This window comes from Azolla caroliniana, unplaced genomic scaffold (assembly GCF_043228905.1).
Source record: "Azolla caroliniana isolate FFs.n. ecotype wild unplaced genomic scaffold, voAzoCaro1.0.p SCAF_2, whole genome shotgun sequence".
Classification (NCBI taxonomy): Eukaryota; Viridiplantae; Streptophyta; class Polypodiopsida; order Salviniales; family Salviniaceae; genus Azolla; species Azolla caroliniana.
The window spans coordinates 26,160,613-26,179,475 of record NW_028230437.1 but is presented as its reverse complement, the minus strand read 5'-3'; the positions used below and the strand labels follow the sequence as shown (position 1 = coordinate 26,179,475).

The window sequence follows — 18,863 nt, the reverse complement described above, 5'->3', positions numbered from 1 at the left end:
AAATATATGATGGCATGCCTATATTTTGATGTACATGCCCGCCCATAATCATGTCTTTTTATTCTCTAATATGCAATATATGTGTTGGTGCAATGAAACTCTCTAATTTAATCTAGGAGAATTGATGAACATATCATTCTAGTTTTGAAAATTGCTAATAGTTTATTATGACTGGCACTTATGTGGGGGTAGTTAACTCTCAATTTGACGTGATCAATGTTAAAGTAAAAAATGATTAGCTATGAAATGTTGGTGGTTTGCATTCGATTGCATTTATTATGGCTCAAACTAAAGGTGATTAATGATTAGATAGATTTGATTTGGGCTTAATGTTTACTCATAATTGTTGATTGATCAACTTCCTCGTCATTTTGTTGCTCAACAAGATATTGAGAATTTGGATGCCTTTTCTTAGAATGCCTTCAAGATAGTACTTCTAAGTATGCTATTTCACAATTTTCCTAATTTTCTAATAGTGTCTCTTAAACTTGGTGAGTCATGTGCTAGTTTATTTAATAGGTGCTATACTAGGGATCTCTTTATAATGTTTCACTAGATACCGTTGTGGAATGTAGGGGTTATACCCATGACCACCTAGTCACCATAGAGCAACCCACAATGGAGTACGGTCACCAACAAACTACATGGGTAGTGAAACATGTTGAATTGCCAATACGCAAGACAGACGAACACTCCATGAGGGAAGAATCTCTCTCTCTCTCTCTCTCTCTCTCTCTCATTAAAGGCCTACGTAGAAGGCCTATGTTGCCTTCAAAGTTCATATCTACATGTAACATGAAGCCAATAATACACCTCTCTCTATCATGTAACACACATTGCATTCAAACCACATGTATAGGCCTATAATTCTCCATGGCTCATACAATAATAGAAATCCTACCGGCTTTCTTCAATACTTTAAATGGATATATAGACGGTGATAAGATTCGTTGATATGATGTTGAGTTGGCGCGCAATGATTCAATAGTATTAAATATTAACGATAATGCCTTCAAATTAATACCTCAACTAGGTCTCAACTATTTAGTCAGTGTAGCTTCCACTTTCCCTTACAGGTTTCACCTTTCCTTGAACCTTCTCTTGCCCCAAGTCACAAACATCATTCTTTTTAACATCCCCAAGCTCTAATCATGACTATAGAACACTTGTTGCCTCGCAAATCACACCTACATTGATTTAATCAAAGTATGTTGTTTTATTTCATCCATGTCTTGTTACTAGGGAAAGATTTAAAGTAGTAGGACCAAAAATCAATTAAACATCCAATCACTCGTGCATGTAATGTACGTCACTTCATATTGTTCATCATATATAGTTTTCTTCACAATTATCAATGATGGTTTCTATGCAGCTATCTACGGAATGATTGGTTTCTTCATTCGACAATAATGACTTTACGATCTAAGCTTTCAGTTTGGTATAATTAGCACAAATTCATATATGATTGGTTCACCTTTTCATTTATTGAGGCTTAGAAAGTAGAAATCATAGTTCAATTGTTAATATGGCTCCACAACCTTGTTGCTAACTATAAACCGTTTTCCTACATGAATGTCGGATGATCCGATGCCACGATAATTATTCGTAAAGAATAACTCATTTTGGCGAAAAACTTCAAAGAGAAATAATATTGTCACGTTTTAGGTTAGAACAATCATTTTCAATTCTCCTATAGACATCAAAATATATTCTATTATATCAAAGTTAAGATATAGTCTTTTCTTGGGAGCCTAAAGCCTACATATTTTATAATCCCTATTATCTATTACAATCTAAATACGAATCCTTTTTAAAACCTTCACCAACTTGGGACAATGATTTCTTCTCATTTTATGGCAATTATATATGCTTCTTGAGAAAAGGAGGAAGTGGTGTCAGAATTAGAAACATAAACTTTGCCCGTGGGCCATAACTATTCGTATAAGCCATCATTAAACATAGATGTCACTCCATATTCCCGTACAAATATGGGTTGCTTAAACTTCAAAGATTTCATATGTCCATGTTTTATGACTGGATGTAAACGTAGTATTGTGTTGGTATTTATATATATCCTAATGAAGGACCTGGGGTATGGTCCAATGTGTTTCTCATTGTGCTCATAAATGTGCTTATTGGTCGATCATAAGATTGCATATTTGGGCATGTGATGATGTCTCTTATGATTGTGTACTTGTTTTTGTTTTTGTAAGTGTAATCTTTTGCGTGAACATTCAAGCAATGGACAAAACTTTAACAAGTGCAAGTAAAAGTAAGGGATACGTGTAATGCACGATGATTCGACTCCAACCATAATGATTTCACACAATGATTTTGGTGATGAAAAGTAATTATTGCCCACAACTTTCAATATATAGTAAAATTGAAGATGACACTTTGGCTATTCTAAATGTGTCAGTACATAATTATGACGGATGTTGGTTGTGGCGGGCTCAAGGCTACACATGTAGAACAAACACCTATAAAACAATACGCAATGTTTTCTTATATTTATATGTTTCTCTCTAAAGTTCCAAGTACCTTGAGTTGATGACAAATGGCCAAAAGGTTTTTCCAAAGATGGAAATTCTTCATTTGGATTCATATATGCAATAAATTTATGGTTTGTCTCATAATTAAGTAAAAAAATTAAACCATGTCAGTAATTATGATAGACGTTGGTTGTGGCGGGCTCAAGGCTACACATGTAGAACAAACTTCGATAGAACAATATGCAATGTTTTCTTACGTTGATATGTTTCTCTCTAATGTTCCAAGCACCTTGAGTTGATGAACCAATTGCCAAAGGGTTTCTCCAAAGATGGGAATCGTTCATTTGTATTGATATACACAAAAAATTTATGGGTAATCGCATAATTAAGTAAAAAAAACTAATAGACAAAGTCGATTAAAGAAAATGAGAGAGAAGATGTCACAAGATTCGAATGTATAGCCAAAGGATATTGTGTATTTCTGCAACTATGAAATTTTCATATAACATTGGGTTAAAATGAGTTCTCAATGCCAACTCCTAAATTTCATCACCTTCCTCATTTGGGAAAGCTTTTCGAGTTCCTTTTATCGAAAACACGTTTTGAATCGAATGCTCGAAAAACAACGTATTCTGATATTTTTCAATCATGTCAAAGAGCCTTAAGATTTTGTTTTGTAATAGACGTACCAACATTTGGGAGTGAACACTTTACTATCTAATTAAGGGGTAGTATAAAAAACGCACGTCATGTCTAATCCATATGGTGTAATCTCAAGTCTACCCCTTGTTATTTTTCACTTTTCCCAAAAACAAGGAATCCAAATACAGTGTTTTACTTTTTACAAAAGCTTATGATTTTAATGGAACAAAGTCATCTTTGCAAGAAGTTATGGATGAGTGACAACTTATTATAGTCTTGATTAATAATTGTTAATGAGCTTAAAATGCCCTACATAATGAGGTTGATTAATAGCTTGATCTTATGAGCATGATCAATAAACATGCTCCCTAATTCTCTGCAACAAGCTCTCAAAACATTATTGGTAAAAACTTGCATATTTAACCTCTCACTTTTTTTGCAAAAAGAGGAACTTTAGATATTTGAGTCATAACCTTTTTTTTATATGGGGGTATGCATATCGATAATATGGTATATTTATTTAATTACAAGGAATAGAGTTTATATTATCCTCAAAATAAAGTTTATCTTTCAAGACTTTGATGGGGCTCTTTTATAATCATAAAGGTGACCTTGACCTTAAACATCTTCCACAATTTGAACAAATATATACATCCAAACATAAATTTGATACAGTATGAGACTTCATCCGATGCAAACACTTTTAAAGACCGATAAACATTATAAACTAATTAGGATTTAGAATGTTCTTTTGATCTATGTAGGTATCTTTAACGTTTTTATGTTGTCAATCTTAGACAAATGTTGTCATCAACAATAAGATTAATCTAATTAATAAATAGAAATCCCAACATTATGATAATAATGAACAAGCATCCATAGCTCCATGTAAAACCATCCACTCGATTATTTCCTCGGTCACAAAACCATACTTCAAAAACCTAGAGATAACTATCCTATCACATGTACATGCTCAATAAAACTACTAATATATTCAATCTAATGGTGGCACCTAGTTGCCACATCACTAAGGCATGCATTTTCATAGCATATGACTAGGTCATGTTTACAAGACATATGCATTTTTATTTTGATGGCGCTGAAGAACTTGCTAATGTGTTATAATCCCAAATTTTGTTGAAGATTATTGTTGTCGCATGGGAATGGAACTTTGTTGACGTTGATGTGGATTAACATATAATATATGAAGAGTACAAGTAACGACATGTTGATGGATTTTGAAAACCATGAAGGATTGATACTTGGTTTATACCATTACAATCATATACATAGGAAAAATTGTTTGATACTCTTATATATGAATATTGTTCCTTCAATATCTTGAGTTGATATAAAAATTGTTTGATACTCTTATAAAAATTTGGAGCATGCTAGGCATTTGTTATTTCAAGGTTATGCATATGGACCGGTGATATTAAAATTTGATTACTAATGATAACGATAAACAAAAAGATCAAGGGAAATTATGCTTAAGGGACTTGATGATTCTAGCCAACTCCAAGCAAAGGATAAAAGATGAAATGTAACCCCATTATGGTTCCATACCACTAAATATGATCTTACATTATACGTTACAAGTTTAGATGAATGATAATCCTGATAATGAAAGCTTTACCTCACTAATATAGGTAGCTAGGCCTCATTATATAGCTAAACTCTTTAGGCTCCTAGGCAACCTTGTACTCCCACATTTCACAAGTCTGTGGGTCTGTCCTAAGTCCTATGATGGTCAATTTTGAACTCATCCGACCCTTAAACCATTAATTAACCTAATTGGTTCCTCTGTTTATGTCCGTAAAATACAAAGAAATATAATAAGAAATGATGAGGACCTAATCTTTGGCATTTTGAGAATCAATTGAAGAAGCTTTTGAGACTCAATTGGTGCAATATTGCTAGAAAACTAATCAAGACATGCTCTCACAAATCTAATTTGCAAGAAGGTCAAGGATTTCCTCTTTGTTTGTGTCATATAATTCTTTCATTATCATCTATTCCATGAACCTCTAATTCGTTAATAGTGCAACAGAGGTCCAAGAGTTTGTTCATGTGCATAAATGTTATGTCCCTTCATGATCATGTCATGCATTATAGATGCAAGTGAATCTATGTTTTGTGCTCCTAAAACTAGTGAGTGTTAGATGGCTATGCATGTATGTATGTGTGTTATACATAAATACATACCCTTACATCACATGTGTCTTAGGGCTATTGCATAATCCTTATCTTCATATTTTCTATGTATAAACACACATCCTTTCTCAGTTCAATCAATGAGTAAGTACCCCTTCAAAAATGGTTTAAAATTTCCCTTTCATCGAACCCACGTGTTATGTTTAAATATTCCTCTGCCAAATAATGTTTATACCATTATTGCACAAGCCTTTATCTCATTCCATTATTATTAATATTAGTTGTAATCGGTATCAGTTTCCTTTGATTTGTTAATTGCTAAAAGTTTGCTTTTCCATTGTGCACACCACATTCTTTCAATATCCAAATTCTCACTGTATGTGAAAACAACACTTTAAAGAAGTAATTTGGGATCCCGAATTGGTGACTTAATTACAAAAATATGATTCGAAATAGGATTGAAAGAAGAGGGCATCACTTCTACTATGTTAAATTTGACAGTTGGTTCCTCGTAATCTTCTAAAGTTATATGTCATTATAAATAACAATAAAACTTGCATTGTTAATGTGCTTGTAGGACAATCATAAGCCAACGCTTTATAATCTTTTGTAGTCATTATAAATAATAGAACGTGGCACCTTTATGAAGGCCAACAACTCTATGAGATTTATCATGATCTCATAGAATAGGATGAGCGTGACAATGTGAATCTACGTAATAACTAACAAACAACTTAAACAATATCACACCAAAGATGATTGAACCTAGAATGAAAGTCATCCTAATTATATTCATTAAATCACTTTGGTGTATTATGTGAAATTTCCACGCGTTCATTTGTTTGTGTACTATGGATGGAAATTAGTTGATTAAACTTTAGAATAAATCTTGTTGATATGTTATCTTGGCATCACAACAAGAACAAGCAGTTGATTTGATTTGACCCAGTACAAAACCTACGCGAATTATATTTGTTAATTTATTTTGGTGTGTGTTATGTCAATAATCATTTTGTAATATGTTCATTTTGACTAGGTCTTAAGGAGGGAATGCTTACAAACTTTAAATAATAAATGTGGATGGAATGTTTAAGAATACTTGAAATGATAAAGGTGGTTGAAATGTAGCTTAAGTATCAAGAATATTGTTTACAGTGTCTTTCTTGAGGACCTCCGCGTATTGAATTTACAATCGTTGCCACTTGTCTAGGACTATTATCCATACATGTTATAGCCATTATTTTTCGGTGCCATTATTTTTACATCTTCTGATGATTGGAATTATCCATATTTGCCTTCACTCGTACATCTTATGATGTTTGACATTATGCAGCTTCTCCATAGTTTGCTAAAATATGGACGTCGACAACTCTCTTAGCATAACTACGAAGGTTTTATTAGGGGCTTGCCTTAATAAGAAGGTAATGTCATTTTAAAGTTCAACCAATCAAGCTTTGGAAAGAGAAATTCTTATGATAATTACTAATCTGTTTCTCAAATGATTAGTGTCCATGCTCTTTCAAATTGAAAAACATGAAGAGTTTAAGAAATACAATACTGGGTACAAACAATTAGTAGCATTGTAGCACTCACATATCAAATCAATTCTCATGAGCTAAGATATATTGATTGGCTTTGCTATAAAAAACAACTATCAAGTTGATATTTCATATGTAAAACACCCTTAATAGAGTGGTGTGGACATATATTTTGTTCTAATGTCTTTACGAAGTTGTTTTTGCCAAAACATTAATAATCTCTCTTCTTACTTTGCCATCTAAATTAATCCCTCCAACGAAGAATTCTTTAATGAGGCTTTAATTATTTGACATGCAATCTTCTACTTTTGTGCCCTTTTATTACACACTTGGAAGTACATTCCAACCTATTTCGTCTACTTTAATTTGAGCATTGAAATCTAACACTCTCGAATGTAGAACCCACAACCCTTCCACTTGTAGGTTTGTGATGGTCCCATCAAACTTTGCGAGAACAATGAACGTACTTACACGTCCCATTAACCTTAAATATTCATTTAAGAATGTTGAACTTCGATACCACATTTGTGTGCATCATGATGTTATTATTATATGTTGTTTGGGAAAGTCATGTATATAAACCACCTTGGGGTTCCCATGAGGGTTTAAGTGGGTAAGGAGTTAACAAGGTCATAGTGTGTGTGTGTGTGTGTGTGTGTGTGTGTGTGTGTGTGTGTGTGAGAGAGAGAGAGAGAGAGAGAGAGAGAGAGAGAGAGAGAGAGAGAGAGAGAGAGAGATTTTATTATCTTTTGTAAAGGTCAAATACAACCTATTAGACCAAGAATATAATATTTTCACGTAATACATGTGAATGTGAGCAACGACTCTTGATGTCCAAGAACTGTACTAATGAATGTCGCAATCGAGAGTGCGATATGTGACTCTGATAGTGGTTCTACTCTACACTGAAGTACTTATTTAAGCATGGGATTAGAATTTAGCAAAGGGGGTACATATTTTATGTATAGCCTTAGGGAGCTTCTTAATACTTACGTAGTATCTTTTTTTAGAAAAAAAAAATGTGACTATGAGAGAAATTTGTGCAAACATGTGTGGAAAGCATAGTCAGATGTGATCAATGTCACAATAATGTATAAATGTGATACTCAGACTCCTAAACTTATTTAGGGCAAATTGTGCGTAGTTAGTTACTCCATCACTTGTACCCCAACACTTTGCCTCACATCATAGTGAGGATGGAAGCAATGGATTGGACAACAAACAATGGGATGGACTCTAACATGTATTGATTTGTGTGGTTCCCTTGTTCTATGAAGCACATGGTTTTCTAGTTAGGTGCAAACATGGTTTTCTAGTTAGGTGCAAAGAGAGAGAGAGAGAGAGAGAGAGAGAGAGAGAGAGAGAGAGAGAGAGAGAGAGCCCAGATGGATGTAGCTCAGTTGGTAAGGTTGCCCAATGGAATGGAGACCAGGTGCAGGTGGTCATGGGTTCAACCCCTACATTCCACAATGGCATCTAGTATATGAAGTATATAATAGAGAGGTGAGGAGTTTGGGTTTCGAACCCACGATGCAATGCTTGTAGTGTTAACAACTTACCACTAGGATAAGGTACTTACAAGAGAGAGAGAGAGAGAGCGAGCGAGCACCCCTAAATGTTAATGATTAAGTGAAGATAAGAAGGTCATGTGCTTAACTTCTACGTATCATAGTTGGGTCGTCTAACATTATGGTGACATAGGTGTCTTTCGACCTTCAGTTGTGGATCAATAAAGGCATACTGAGGTACAAGAATAAAGAAAGAGGAGATTGGAAATCTAAGACGAAATCTTAATGAAATCTAATTGGAAATTGGAAATGGGAATGTTTGAAAAGAAATCAAGTTTTAATTATGATAAATAATACAAGTCAGAGTGATTGTCATGTAAAGGCAAGAAGAAGAACTAAAGTCTTTGGTAGGAATTAATAAAGGTCCCATTGACTTTCAAGTAAAAGTAGTAACGATAAGAGAAACAGTTTGGTAGGTTATAAGCTCTAATCCAAAAGGGTGTTCATTTAATACAATAATAAGGATGGAGAAATGACGAGGAATCCTTGATGTTTACAATAATCATTCTTGGCTGGAGATCAAGTCTACGACATCTTTAAATAATCTAATTCTCGTCACTAACCTTTTCTAGTTAAGTAGTATGGTATCAATGTTTCTCCATTTGAAATAATCAACCTCGTTATCGAGATCTCATTCACGCCTTTTGAGTTTCCCCTGAACATACACAAATTATGTTTATGTGCTCCACACACGTAGGATGACATAAACAAAACTTTGGTGTGCATGTGCTCATGGTTGTCAAAGGTCAAAGATTCAAATTTTACAATCGAAAGTGATACACCACATTCTAACCTCGATAACGACAATACCTAACAATGGTACATAATATAAATATATATATAATATTTCAACTAAACAATAAAGAAAGACACACGAAATATTATTCATATGATACCTAGAAAAAAATATGTTTCAGAATAGGGATATTTCTTAATACAAAGGTGTGTTTTGAAGAAGGGCTCGTTTTCCCTTAATGGGGGTCTAACTACCGTTTGTGGCACCTTGAGTGTGAGGACCTATACGGGGATATTAATATAGTAGGGATGCCCGTATGCCCCATTATTTAAAAATGTGATTAAGACGATTCCTCTCTTTCAAACAAAGCATTTCAAGACTTAAAAGGAAACACAAGAGTGGAGGGGTTTATTTGTTATGAGAAATTCGCCACATCAACAGGTTGCGACACTTTCCTCCACATGTTCATCAATGATAAGTCATATTAACCAATCTTAGGCAGTTGTATCCTTCTATCTATCACCAATAAAACATGAGAATGGAAAGTATTTTATATGTTAAATAAAGCTCTTCCAAAACTTTGGGCTTAATAGGAGGAATGAGAGTCTCTTACAAGTCATAAAAACCTTGTTGAGTATTGTGTATTTTTGCGTTTGTTAGGAAATAAAGCACAAAAGTGTTATTAAGTTCCTCAAAAGTTACACATAGGGACTGGCCTATTCTTGTCCATGAACCTACAGAGGTTAAAAACTATGGCCTATTCTTGTCCATGAACCTATGGAGCCTATACCATGCAACAATCAATGAACATTAACAGCTTAGTTCTCATTATATTTCTATATTCCCTTGAATTGTAGATGCAATCTTCAACCTTACTATGAGGTGACCTCACTTGTGAGCTCCATAGACTCTTTGTTTGGGAGATAGTACTATATTCTCTAGTTGTTTGGGCTAGGTTACTATACATTCTTTTCAAACTAACCATAGTTTATTTTTATTTTTTTTTGTCGTAATGACCTTTTGTTGATTATAGAAAACAGATAATTTCTTTTGTATTATATTAAAATAAAACTCTAGGATGTTTCAATGAGGGATAATGTGACCATTGGAGTCTAACATTACATGTGGTTAAAGAACCCCTAGGTGCATGTACAATCATTTTGTATTCAAGTGCTTCTTCATGTGCAAATTGACTATAACCAAACAAGGTGGAGGATTGTTACTCTCAAAGGCAATGGACATAATTCACATTACCATGTTTCTGATAAAAAGAAAATCATTATGTATTGTTCGCTTGCCAATTAGGCCACAATCTCTAATAATGAAAGAAATCAAACACATACCAAATGTTTTTGAAGATAACAATGAGGTAGCTTGAAGGTAACGAAAAAGGAGGAAGTAGCAAAATAGCCCAAAGGGTCCACATATGAGTCCAAATGTACCAAGTGACTCGACGTTTAAGTACTCGATGAATACGATCCACAGAAGATTGAGTGCAAAGAGAGATAGTGAATATAATCCTCAAAACCAAGTGGGAAGAAACACACGAACACACACACACACACACACACTCTCTCTCTCTCTCTCTCTCTCTCTCTCTCTCTCTCTCTCTGTATTTGGTCTTAGAAAACATTAATATATCATTTTCTCAAACTATCATACTTTGATGCGATGTGTTGCATTCAACCACATTCGAGTTTGTTTTCTACACATTCTTCTTACAATCAAAATGTACACTCTCAATAACAATGTTCATTAGTGAAATCCTTGAGCATGGGTAGTTATGAGAGTCATGCAACGATTAACAATGGGAGGAATTGTGTAAATGTTTAAATACATAATATGCATGGGATCAAGTGGCAATTTATGAAGGACATTGCAAGTAAGAGTTTACATTATGATTGTGAAAAGAATGTGTAGAAAACAAGCTCAAATGTCGTCAAATGCAACACGTTGTACCAAAGTGTGATAGTTTGACTCCCAACCTAGTTCAAGGCAAAATATGCATAGGCAACTAGTCAATTGAGAGAGAGAGAGAGAATGTGTGTGTTTCTTCTCTCTAAGTCTTTTGAGGATCATTTTCACCATCTCTCTTCGCACTCAGTCTTTTGAGAATCATGTTCATTGAGTGCTTAAATGTCGAGTCTCTTGGTGTATATGGAATCATATGCCAATACTTTGGGTTGTCTTGGTGCAACAACCCATGTCTATTAGGTGTATACGTGTGTTCTCTACTTAGGCATAACATTTATATTAAGAAAGTATGAGTCGTGTGTGGCCAATGGCAGGGGACTATCTTGTGACATTATTGTTGGGCCCTATAATGTTATAATTCTAATATTTCAAAGATGTTAGAATATCATCGTTACCATCTCTCTCCCTAACTCTCTCTCTCTCTCTCTCTCTCTCTCGTGTATATTAATTGTACATACAATGTAACCAAAGCACTCTATCACCTAATTCTAAAGTCAATAGGTATAATAAAGAGAATCCAATTCGATTATCACATAACTAGCTAATGACCCAATAGATCACATTCGATTCCTTGGACATTTCTAATACCTCTCTCTCTACATCATAATATCAATGTCATAAATTTGAGAGAACCCAAGTTTGATCCTAGCCATGGCTTGGTCTTGACTCATCGATCTCCTTAGGCCTCGATGATCTATGAAGTTTCCATGCACGACTCCATGTTCTTATAGAAGATCAATCATTTCTCATCTCGCACTCACGCGGTCTTAGCTCATACCCAAGAAGTTTGCACGTCATTAGCACTGGTATACACAAACAACACATGCACTCTTGGCATATTTGAGGTAGTATATCATGTCTCGACATGCGAACAAGGAAATGTACGTAACGCAAAGGGGGGAGAATTTAAGGTAGCACCCATGACAGGCAACAGTTGAGTTGGGGCGGTTTGTAAGGAAATCATGCGGTTTGGGGGCCCGAACTATCATCAACTTCAATGCACATCCACGTGCACATCCACCCATACACACACACACACACCATGTGTGTGTTTTTATCTATATAAAGATACACACACATTGCACTTGGTTTGAGCAATGCACTCTTACCATGCAGACACACATGGTAGGGTAGACTTTATATAGAGAGATTCTTCCCCATTCATTGGTGTAAAGCATAGCAAGTAATATCATTCATCCCCCCCCCTCCCCCTTTACATTATTATGTGTCAAATACATAGACTCTCTCTTTCATCATGATCCTTCTATTTCACACACACAATTCACATAATATATTCATGAATCATATAACCACTACTATTACTAGCCCATTTCCACATTTGAACACATCACCTATAGTATATAGGTTCATCTCCTCTCTCTCTCTCTCTCTCTCTCATGCAGGCTGGTAATCAATCAATTAATTAAACTTACAAATACATATTTTACTCTCTCAAACACACACACACACACATAGACAAGAGGAAGTTGTTAAAGGATGTGGACATGGAAATACTATATAGTACTTAATTAATAGCATGCCAAATTAAGGATTTAAGAAAGTATGGAGGAGTAAGAAGTCAATATATTCATTCTTATTTATATTAGGAGGCAGCAGCCGCAGTCAAATTAATACTTAAGAATTCAATGAACAGGGCCCTATATATAGCTATAGCTATAGTCATATCTATAGCTTTCCATGTATGAGAAAAGAAAGGGGAGATTATTTTTTAGTGTATACTAAAAACAGTTGATCGGGAGATTGGATTGGGTTTGGGGAGGAAATAAGTTGTAGAGTATTATGCCCAATCATCAGCAGGTTCTTCATTAGATCGCAACTAATTGTGTTAATGATCAATCCTTTCTAGTCTATTCTATTCTATTATACTACTTCATTCTGTTGTACTAGAAAATAGTAGTGGCTGTTGAATTGCATTGGATTGAATTGAATTAGAAGGGTTCAATATATATATTGGATTTGATTTGATTCATTGGGTGATTAATGACTTGAAGGTTAAGTAGTGGAGGTGAAGAAGCAAGAAAAATAGGAGGTAATCTCTAGAGGGGATTAAGGAAGAAGAAGAGGTGATTAAGACAAAGGTTGATTAGTAGAAGTGATTAAGCAAGAAGAAGTGGTGCTAATTAGGGTTGCAGGTTTGAGCACAAATTAGGGTTTTAAGTTTTAAAAACAAATAGGGTTCTGAATTTTCGTATTTATTGAAATAGCTAAAAATATTTACTTAGGTTTGGGAGGAGGTGAGATTGTTTATATATAATTTATTTATTTATTCTTTAGAAAGAAGGCATAATAATATATAAGCAAATAAATACTTATACATATATATACATAGTACAATTTATGGTAAGAAAATTATAGAATACATAGAATTTAATGATTGGGTGAGAAGATTGAAAGAGAGAGAGAGAGAGAGAGAGTGGGAGAGAGAGAAGATTGAAGATTGAATTGAATGATGAAGGCCTTTGACTTATGGGGGGATGAGGAGCCAATGAATTCCCTATGTTTTGCGAGTGGGCCCATTATCGTGGGTGCAGGTCCCTCAGGCCTCGCGGTAGCCGCATCCCTACGCCTCCTAAACATCCCTAGCCTCATCCTCGAAAGATCAGACGGTATCGCCTCCCTCTGGAGACACCACACCTATGATCGCATCCACCTGCACCTGCCCAAAACCTTTTGTGAGCTTCCACACCTGCCCATCCCACCTCACTTCCCCACTTACTTGTCTGCGGCCCAATTCGTAGACTACCTGACCAGCTATGCCACCCATTTCAACCTACGTCCTCGTTTCAATGAACGTGTCACATCTGCCAGGTTTGATGACCGCATTGGCCTTTGGCGTGTTCAAACCATTCGGCGTAGAATTCGCCCTAGCAAACTCTTCAATGTCGATAATCACAACAACATGGCCACCACTACCACCAATGCCAACACCAAGAAGAATCCAAACCTAGATGAGTACCCACTAGACTCAGAAGATGAGGTGCGAGAATATGCTGGGCATTGGCTCATTGTTGCGTCCGGTGAGAACGCGGAAGCTGTCCTCCCCCCCCTTACCAACCTCCACAAGTTCAATGGAAACGTCTGCCACTCGCAACACTACAAGAATGCGCGAGGTTATGAAGGCCAGAAGGTGCTTGTGGTTGGGTGTGGAAACTCAGGCATGGAAATCGCACTTGACCTCATCAAATCTGGTGCTTTTCCATCTCTCGTCGTTCGCAACGCTGTAAGTCTCCTAACACAAAGTTTACACACATGGGGAAAATTCTAATTGAATTGGTGAAATTGTGTACCATATATATATATATATATATATATGAAATCATTTCTAACATATACTTGTTGAGTACATTTGAACTAGACGATGTATTTAGATTCAAAGAGTAATCAAGGTTTCAAATGCCATGCAATGTGTGATAGTTGTAGTCCATTTGATGTAAGTTTCCTTCTCAACTGGAATTTGGGCAACTATTTAGGATAGTGTCGGGCATCCATGAATGCACGTTACTTAAAATCACCCTAGTTTCTTAGTATGCAAAAGAGGTTTCAAACATAGATTTAGATTTAGATTCGAGGAAGGTTGCTTGAATACAATGTATATTGCTATTCATTTACTCATTATGAGCTGATATAGGCGAGGAAAATCATACCTAGGTAGAGGCGTGGAGGGTCATATCGTGGTCGTCTCCTATCTACTCATCAATAGCATGTGCACACTAAACCTGCCTAGGTATGCATGAAATTGCATCTATAGATGTGTTACATAATTTGAGCCCCAACTCATCCTCATTGCACCTGCCTAGATATGTGGATCAACCTCGCATTTTGAACCTCATAATATTGGGCACTACAACAAGACATGAGCGAAAGGTGACTCTTTTGCACATGGGGAAATGTCTAGAATTTTGTGTGCCTACACATGCACTCATCTGTAATAATCAAACATATTATTATAAATCTCGTTAACCCTCTTCGTTATATATATATATATAATGTTTATTCTGTGTAAGCTTTGATGATTCTTGTTTAATGATTATTCAATTCGTCAACCGTCTTTGCCTTGTTTTAATGAATGTGCCACATAAGAGCATAATCAAATACATAGTTGTGAGAGCAAAGCTAATCACATCATTATCTTTCTCCTTTTGCTAGCGAAGAATTGTCGCTTTCTACAAACAAAGGTTCTAAAAAAACAAATTGATCCCAAGATTTAGTGAATGACGAAGTAGTTTTATTTTTTATAGAATCTTGTTTGCCATAAAGTTTTGGAAAATGATCAAAAGATTTATTAAATGGCAAGTTGCTTCTAAAGAATGTTGTCGGTATGCACACCTTACAATTCATTTGACGGTATACGATGTAATGTTGATAAGTCGAACTGCAACCTCTCTTGTTCACCTTTAAGATAAAAGTTTGAAATAGGGAAAAAAAACTATGGGAACATAGAGAAGTCTCCTTTGTTGATTTTTTCCTCACAGTAATAACCCTCTTGCCTTTTCTCTCGATAAGAAGGCATAGGTAAAGCAAAGAATGAACCAAATATATTTTAGGCCCACGATTTACTCTTCTTCGATATTCTCATAGTTATGCACATCTATTTTTCTTTTTCATTGTTGTTCAAACATCTATATTTTGTTTTTTGCTCTGATTGGTGTTTTAATGTACAGGTTCATGTATTGCCTCAAGAAATACTGGGAGAGTCCACATTTGCAATCATTTTTATGCTAGTAAAAATATTCCCAGTGTGGATTGCAGACTGCATTCTACTTTTTGCAGCATGGTGTAAATGGCAAAATACTGCTAAATGTGGTTTACCAAGGCCTAAAGAGGGTCCTATTGCCTACAAAAACAGGAGGAGAAGAACACCTGTGCTAGATATAGGCACTCTTTGTTTAGTAAAGAGTGGTCAAATAAAGGTAATTCAATGTCAAGTAATTATGCTCAAACTCCATGCTTTCACTTATATCATATGAATACCTCTATGTCTTAACTCGAACACCTAAATTATCACATCATACACTCCAATGTATTTCGAAAATCAGAAAGGTCTTGAATTTGTTGACATAACCTAATATTCAAAATGATGAACATATGGTGTGAAAGAGAAGGTGCCATTCAATACACATGGTGGTTTTTTTTTTTTTTGGGGGGGGGGGGTTCTATGTCATCATATTCGTTATATTCCTCAAGTATGATTCATTTCATTAAAATAATATGTCAAATATTGTGATGCTCTTTCTACAATAGGTTTTTCCCGCAATAAAAACTTTCACACCAGAGGGTGCTCAATTCTACAACGGACAAAGTGAGAAGTTTGATTCCATTATCTTAGCCACTGGGTATCGAAGCAATGTGAAAGATTGGTTGATTGTACGTTATCACTCTTATACTTTTACTTCTTTGTATTTGATATAATAGTGAGGTTGAAACCTTTGTCGATGTGCATTTGAGACATGATTTCTCATTTTTATTGTTTGGATTTCACTAACCTAGGGACAAGATGACCACTTCACACATGATGGATTCCCAAGTTCTCAAGGTTGCATCGGAGGATGGAAAGGAAGGAATGGTTTATATGTGGTGGGGATGTCCGGGAAAGGACTAGCTGGAACAAAATCAGACGCCCAACTTATTGCCAAAGATATCCAACTAGAATTTTAAGTACTAGATTAATTTGGTCCAAGATTTTTACCATAATACTAGATAAATAATAGAGCCATGTTGTAGCTTTAGTAATACTTGATATTGGACACCATATTTTTTGTAGAATCATTGACTAACAATCTTTTGTGCATTGTAAAAGAAGTTACTGACATTTGAATCAACCAACAAAGTGTTATATGTTTTTCTATGTGCATTGTAGTACCAATACAACATCACTTGTTGAATTGGAGCATTATCTATTTAAATATTTGATTGCATGTGACTATAATGCTACTAATATTGTGAAGTGTAATTTATTATGCATGGAAACAAACAATTTTAAATGTCATGCAACTAGTACACATGTTTTGAGCAACAAAATAGCGATGACATATATAAATGCTAGGTTCATTCCCCTAACAAATTTTTCTTGGACATGATTCCAAAACTAGGTGAAACATAAATTCGACTTACAATTATTGGCTTTGTCCTAAAAGTAATGTTGGCAACACTTTAGATTCAGAAATGCAACCTTACAATTATTTGCTATTTCCTAATGCATGTAGTGTTGGCAAGAAAGATAAACGTAGGCAAGCACCAATAGGATAAAAATGTTGTGGAACAATTGACGCAAAAATTTGAGTTTGCCCATGGGGCATTGCAAAACAAAGGTTTTAGATCCTTTCTTACCAAACTCGTACCCATTCTCACAACTTGAGATGTTGTTGCACGCTGCAAGTGGCCGATCGAATATGATCAATAATAGCGAAAGGGAGACAGCTTTCTCGCTCCAACAATTCCTCTCTTTTTAGCTTGATGGTTTCTTTAAAAAAACAATCATGTGCTAGTATAATCAATGATATATGTTAGGAAATCTTCCAAGATAGTTTCCATCCTTCAACAAAAGGTGAATTACCAGACAAAGCCATGCCTCTCACAATAGAGCACATGATTATTTGAGCCTACAACATTACCTCGATAAGATGATACACTCTAGTCAAGAGAAAAACAAGTACTCAATGTAATTTAATTGGATGCGAAGGATCTAGATGTTGCAAATCATATATTGGGTACGTAGGTCGCTTGAGATAGAAAAAGTCAAAATATTTATCTATCTCAAGGAGAGTACTTCACAAAGATATTCGACCAATTCCATGTGAGGAGGGACAAACCTTTGAGTATGTAGATGTTAGAGCAATTTGAGAGTAAGAAAGGAGGACTATCTAGAGGTCTAATGCAACCAAGGAATAAATACAGAATATTCTTTACTTATGTATTCCATTATGGGCACTAGGCTGAGCATAACAAGTGGGGTGGATGTGGTGAGCAAGGTCATGTCAAATCTTGTCAAGAGGCAAAGAGTAGCGATGAAAAGCATCATGTGGTACGTGAACAAGTATCTAGACTCTGTCTATGCTATTTGTGTTGATGTGTTTTCAAGTTCCCAAGAGTGTTGTCATATTGTTGAAACTCCGGGTGTAAATTTACAATCATGTAGTGTAGATATATCACATATTCTTGTACTATCTCCATTCCAAAGAGAAATAATTGGAAGAAGGCTACACCTTGTATGTTGTCCATCTACCAAATGATCGTAACATTTCAAGCATCCTTCAAAATTTGGTTGGCTTGTTGAATCCATAATTGAGCACTTAGTACATTGTGGCCAAAGAAACAAAACTCTATTTATACACATTAGATGTTCATTGACTGATCAAGTTTAATTGGTCTACAGACTCTAAGCTTGTAAAGGGGTTGGTTGGATTCCCTTCAGATTGCTAATGAGTTTAAGTCGAAGAACATCAATCAGAGATACAACCGAGCAATTTTTCAATTGAGGTGAGTGAGGAGCATCGCCAATGATAGTGAGATGATAAAGGGTCCCCCAACACAGTTGTCGGAAAGACCCGAAGGAGCACTTGCATCATCATTATTCTCAATAGATTTGTCCCTCTTTTCCTCTTTTTTAGGGGAACTTGATCAGGGGTATTTTTGAAAATAGCAAGAAAACATAGGGGCACGGAAAGTAATAAAGTAAAACTTGGGAGAGGGGTATCTTTTGAGACTTGACGCAAGGAAATGCTCTGTTTCCTCAGTTATT

The 18,863-nt window shown here is 35.3% G+C and overlaps 1 protein-coding gene across 1 annotated transcript; it reads left to right on the top strand.

The window, feature by feature from the left end:
* The first annotated feature begins 12,881 nt into the window (after positions 1–12,881).
* Positions 12,882–16,965, top strand: LOC147867874 (putative indole-3-pyruvate monooxygenase YUCCA4). The gene is made up of 4 exons (XM_087315774.1): positions 12,882–14,345; positions 15,787–16,035; positions 16,367–16,489; positions 16,613–16,965. Exons 1-4 carry the CDS (start codon positions 13,572–13,574, stop codon positions 16,778–16,780), a joined length of 1,314 nt encoding a protein of 437 aa, XP_087171900.1. The 5' UTR covers positions 12,882–13,571; the 3' UTR covers positions 16,781–16,965.
* The last annotated feature ends 1,898 nt before the right edge of the window (positions 16,966–18,863 follow it).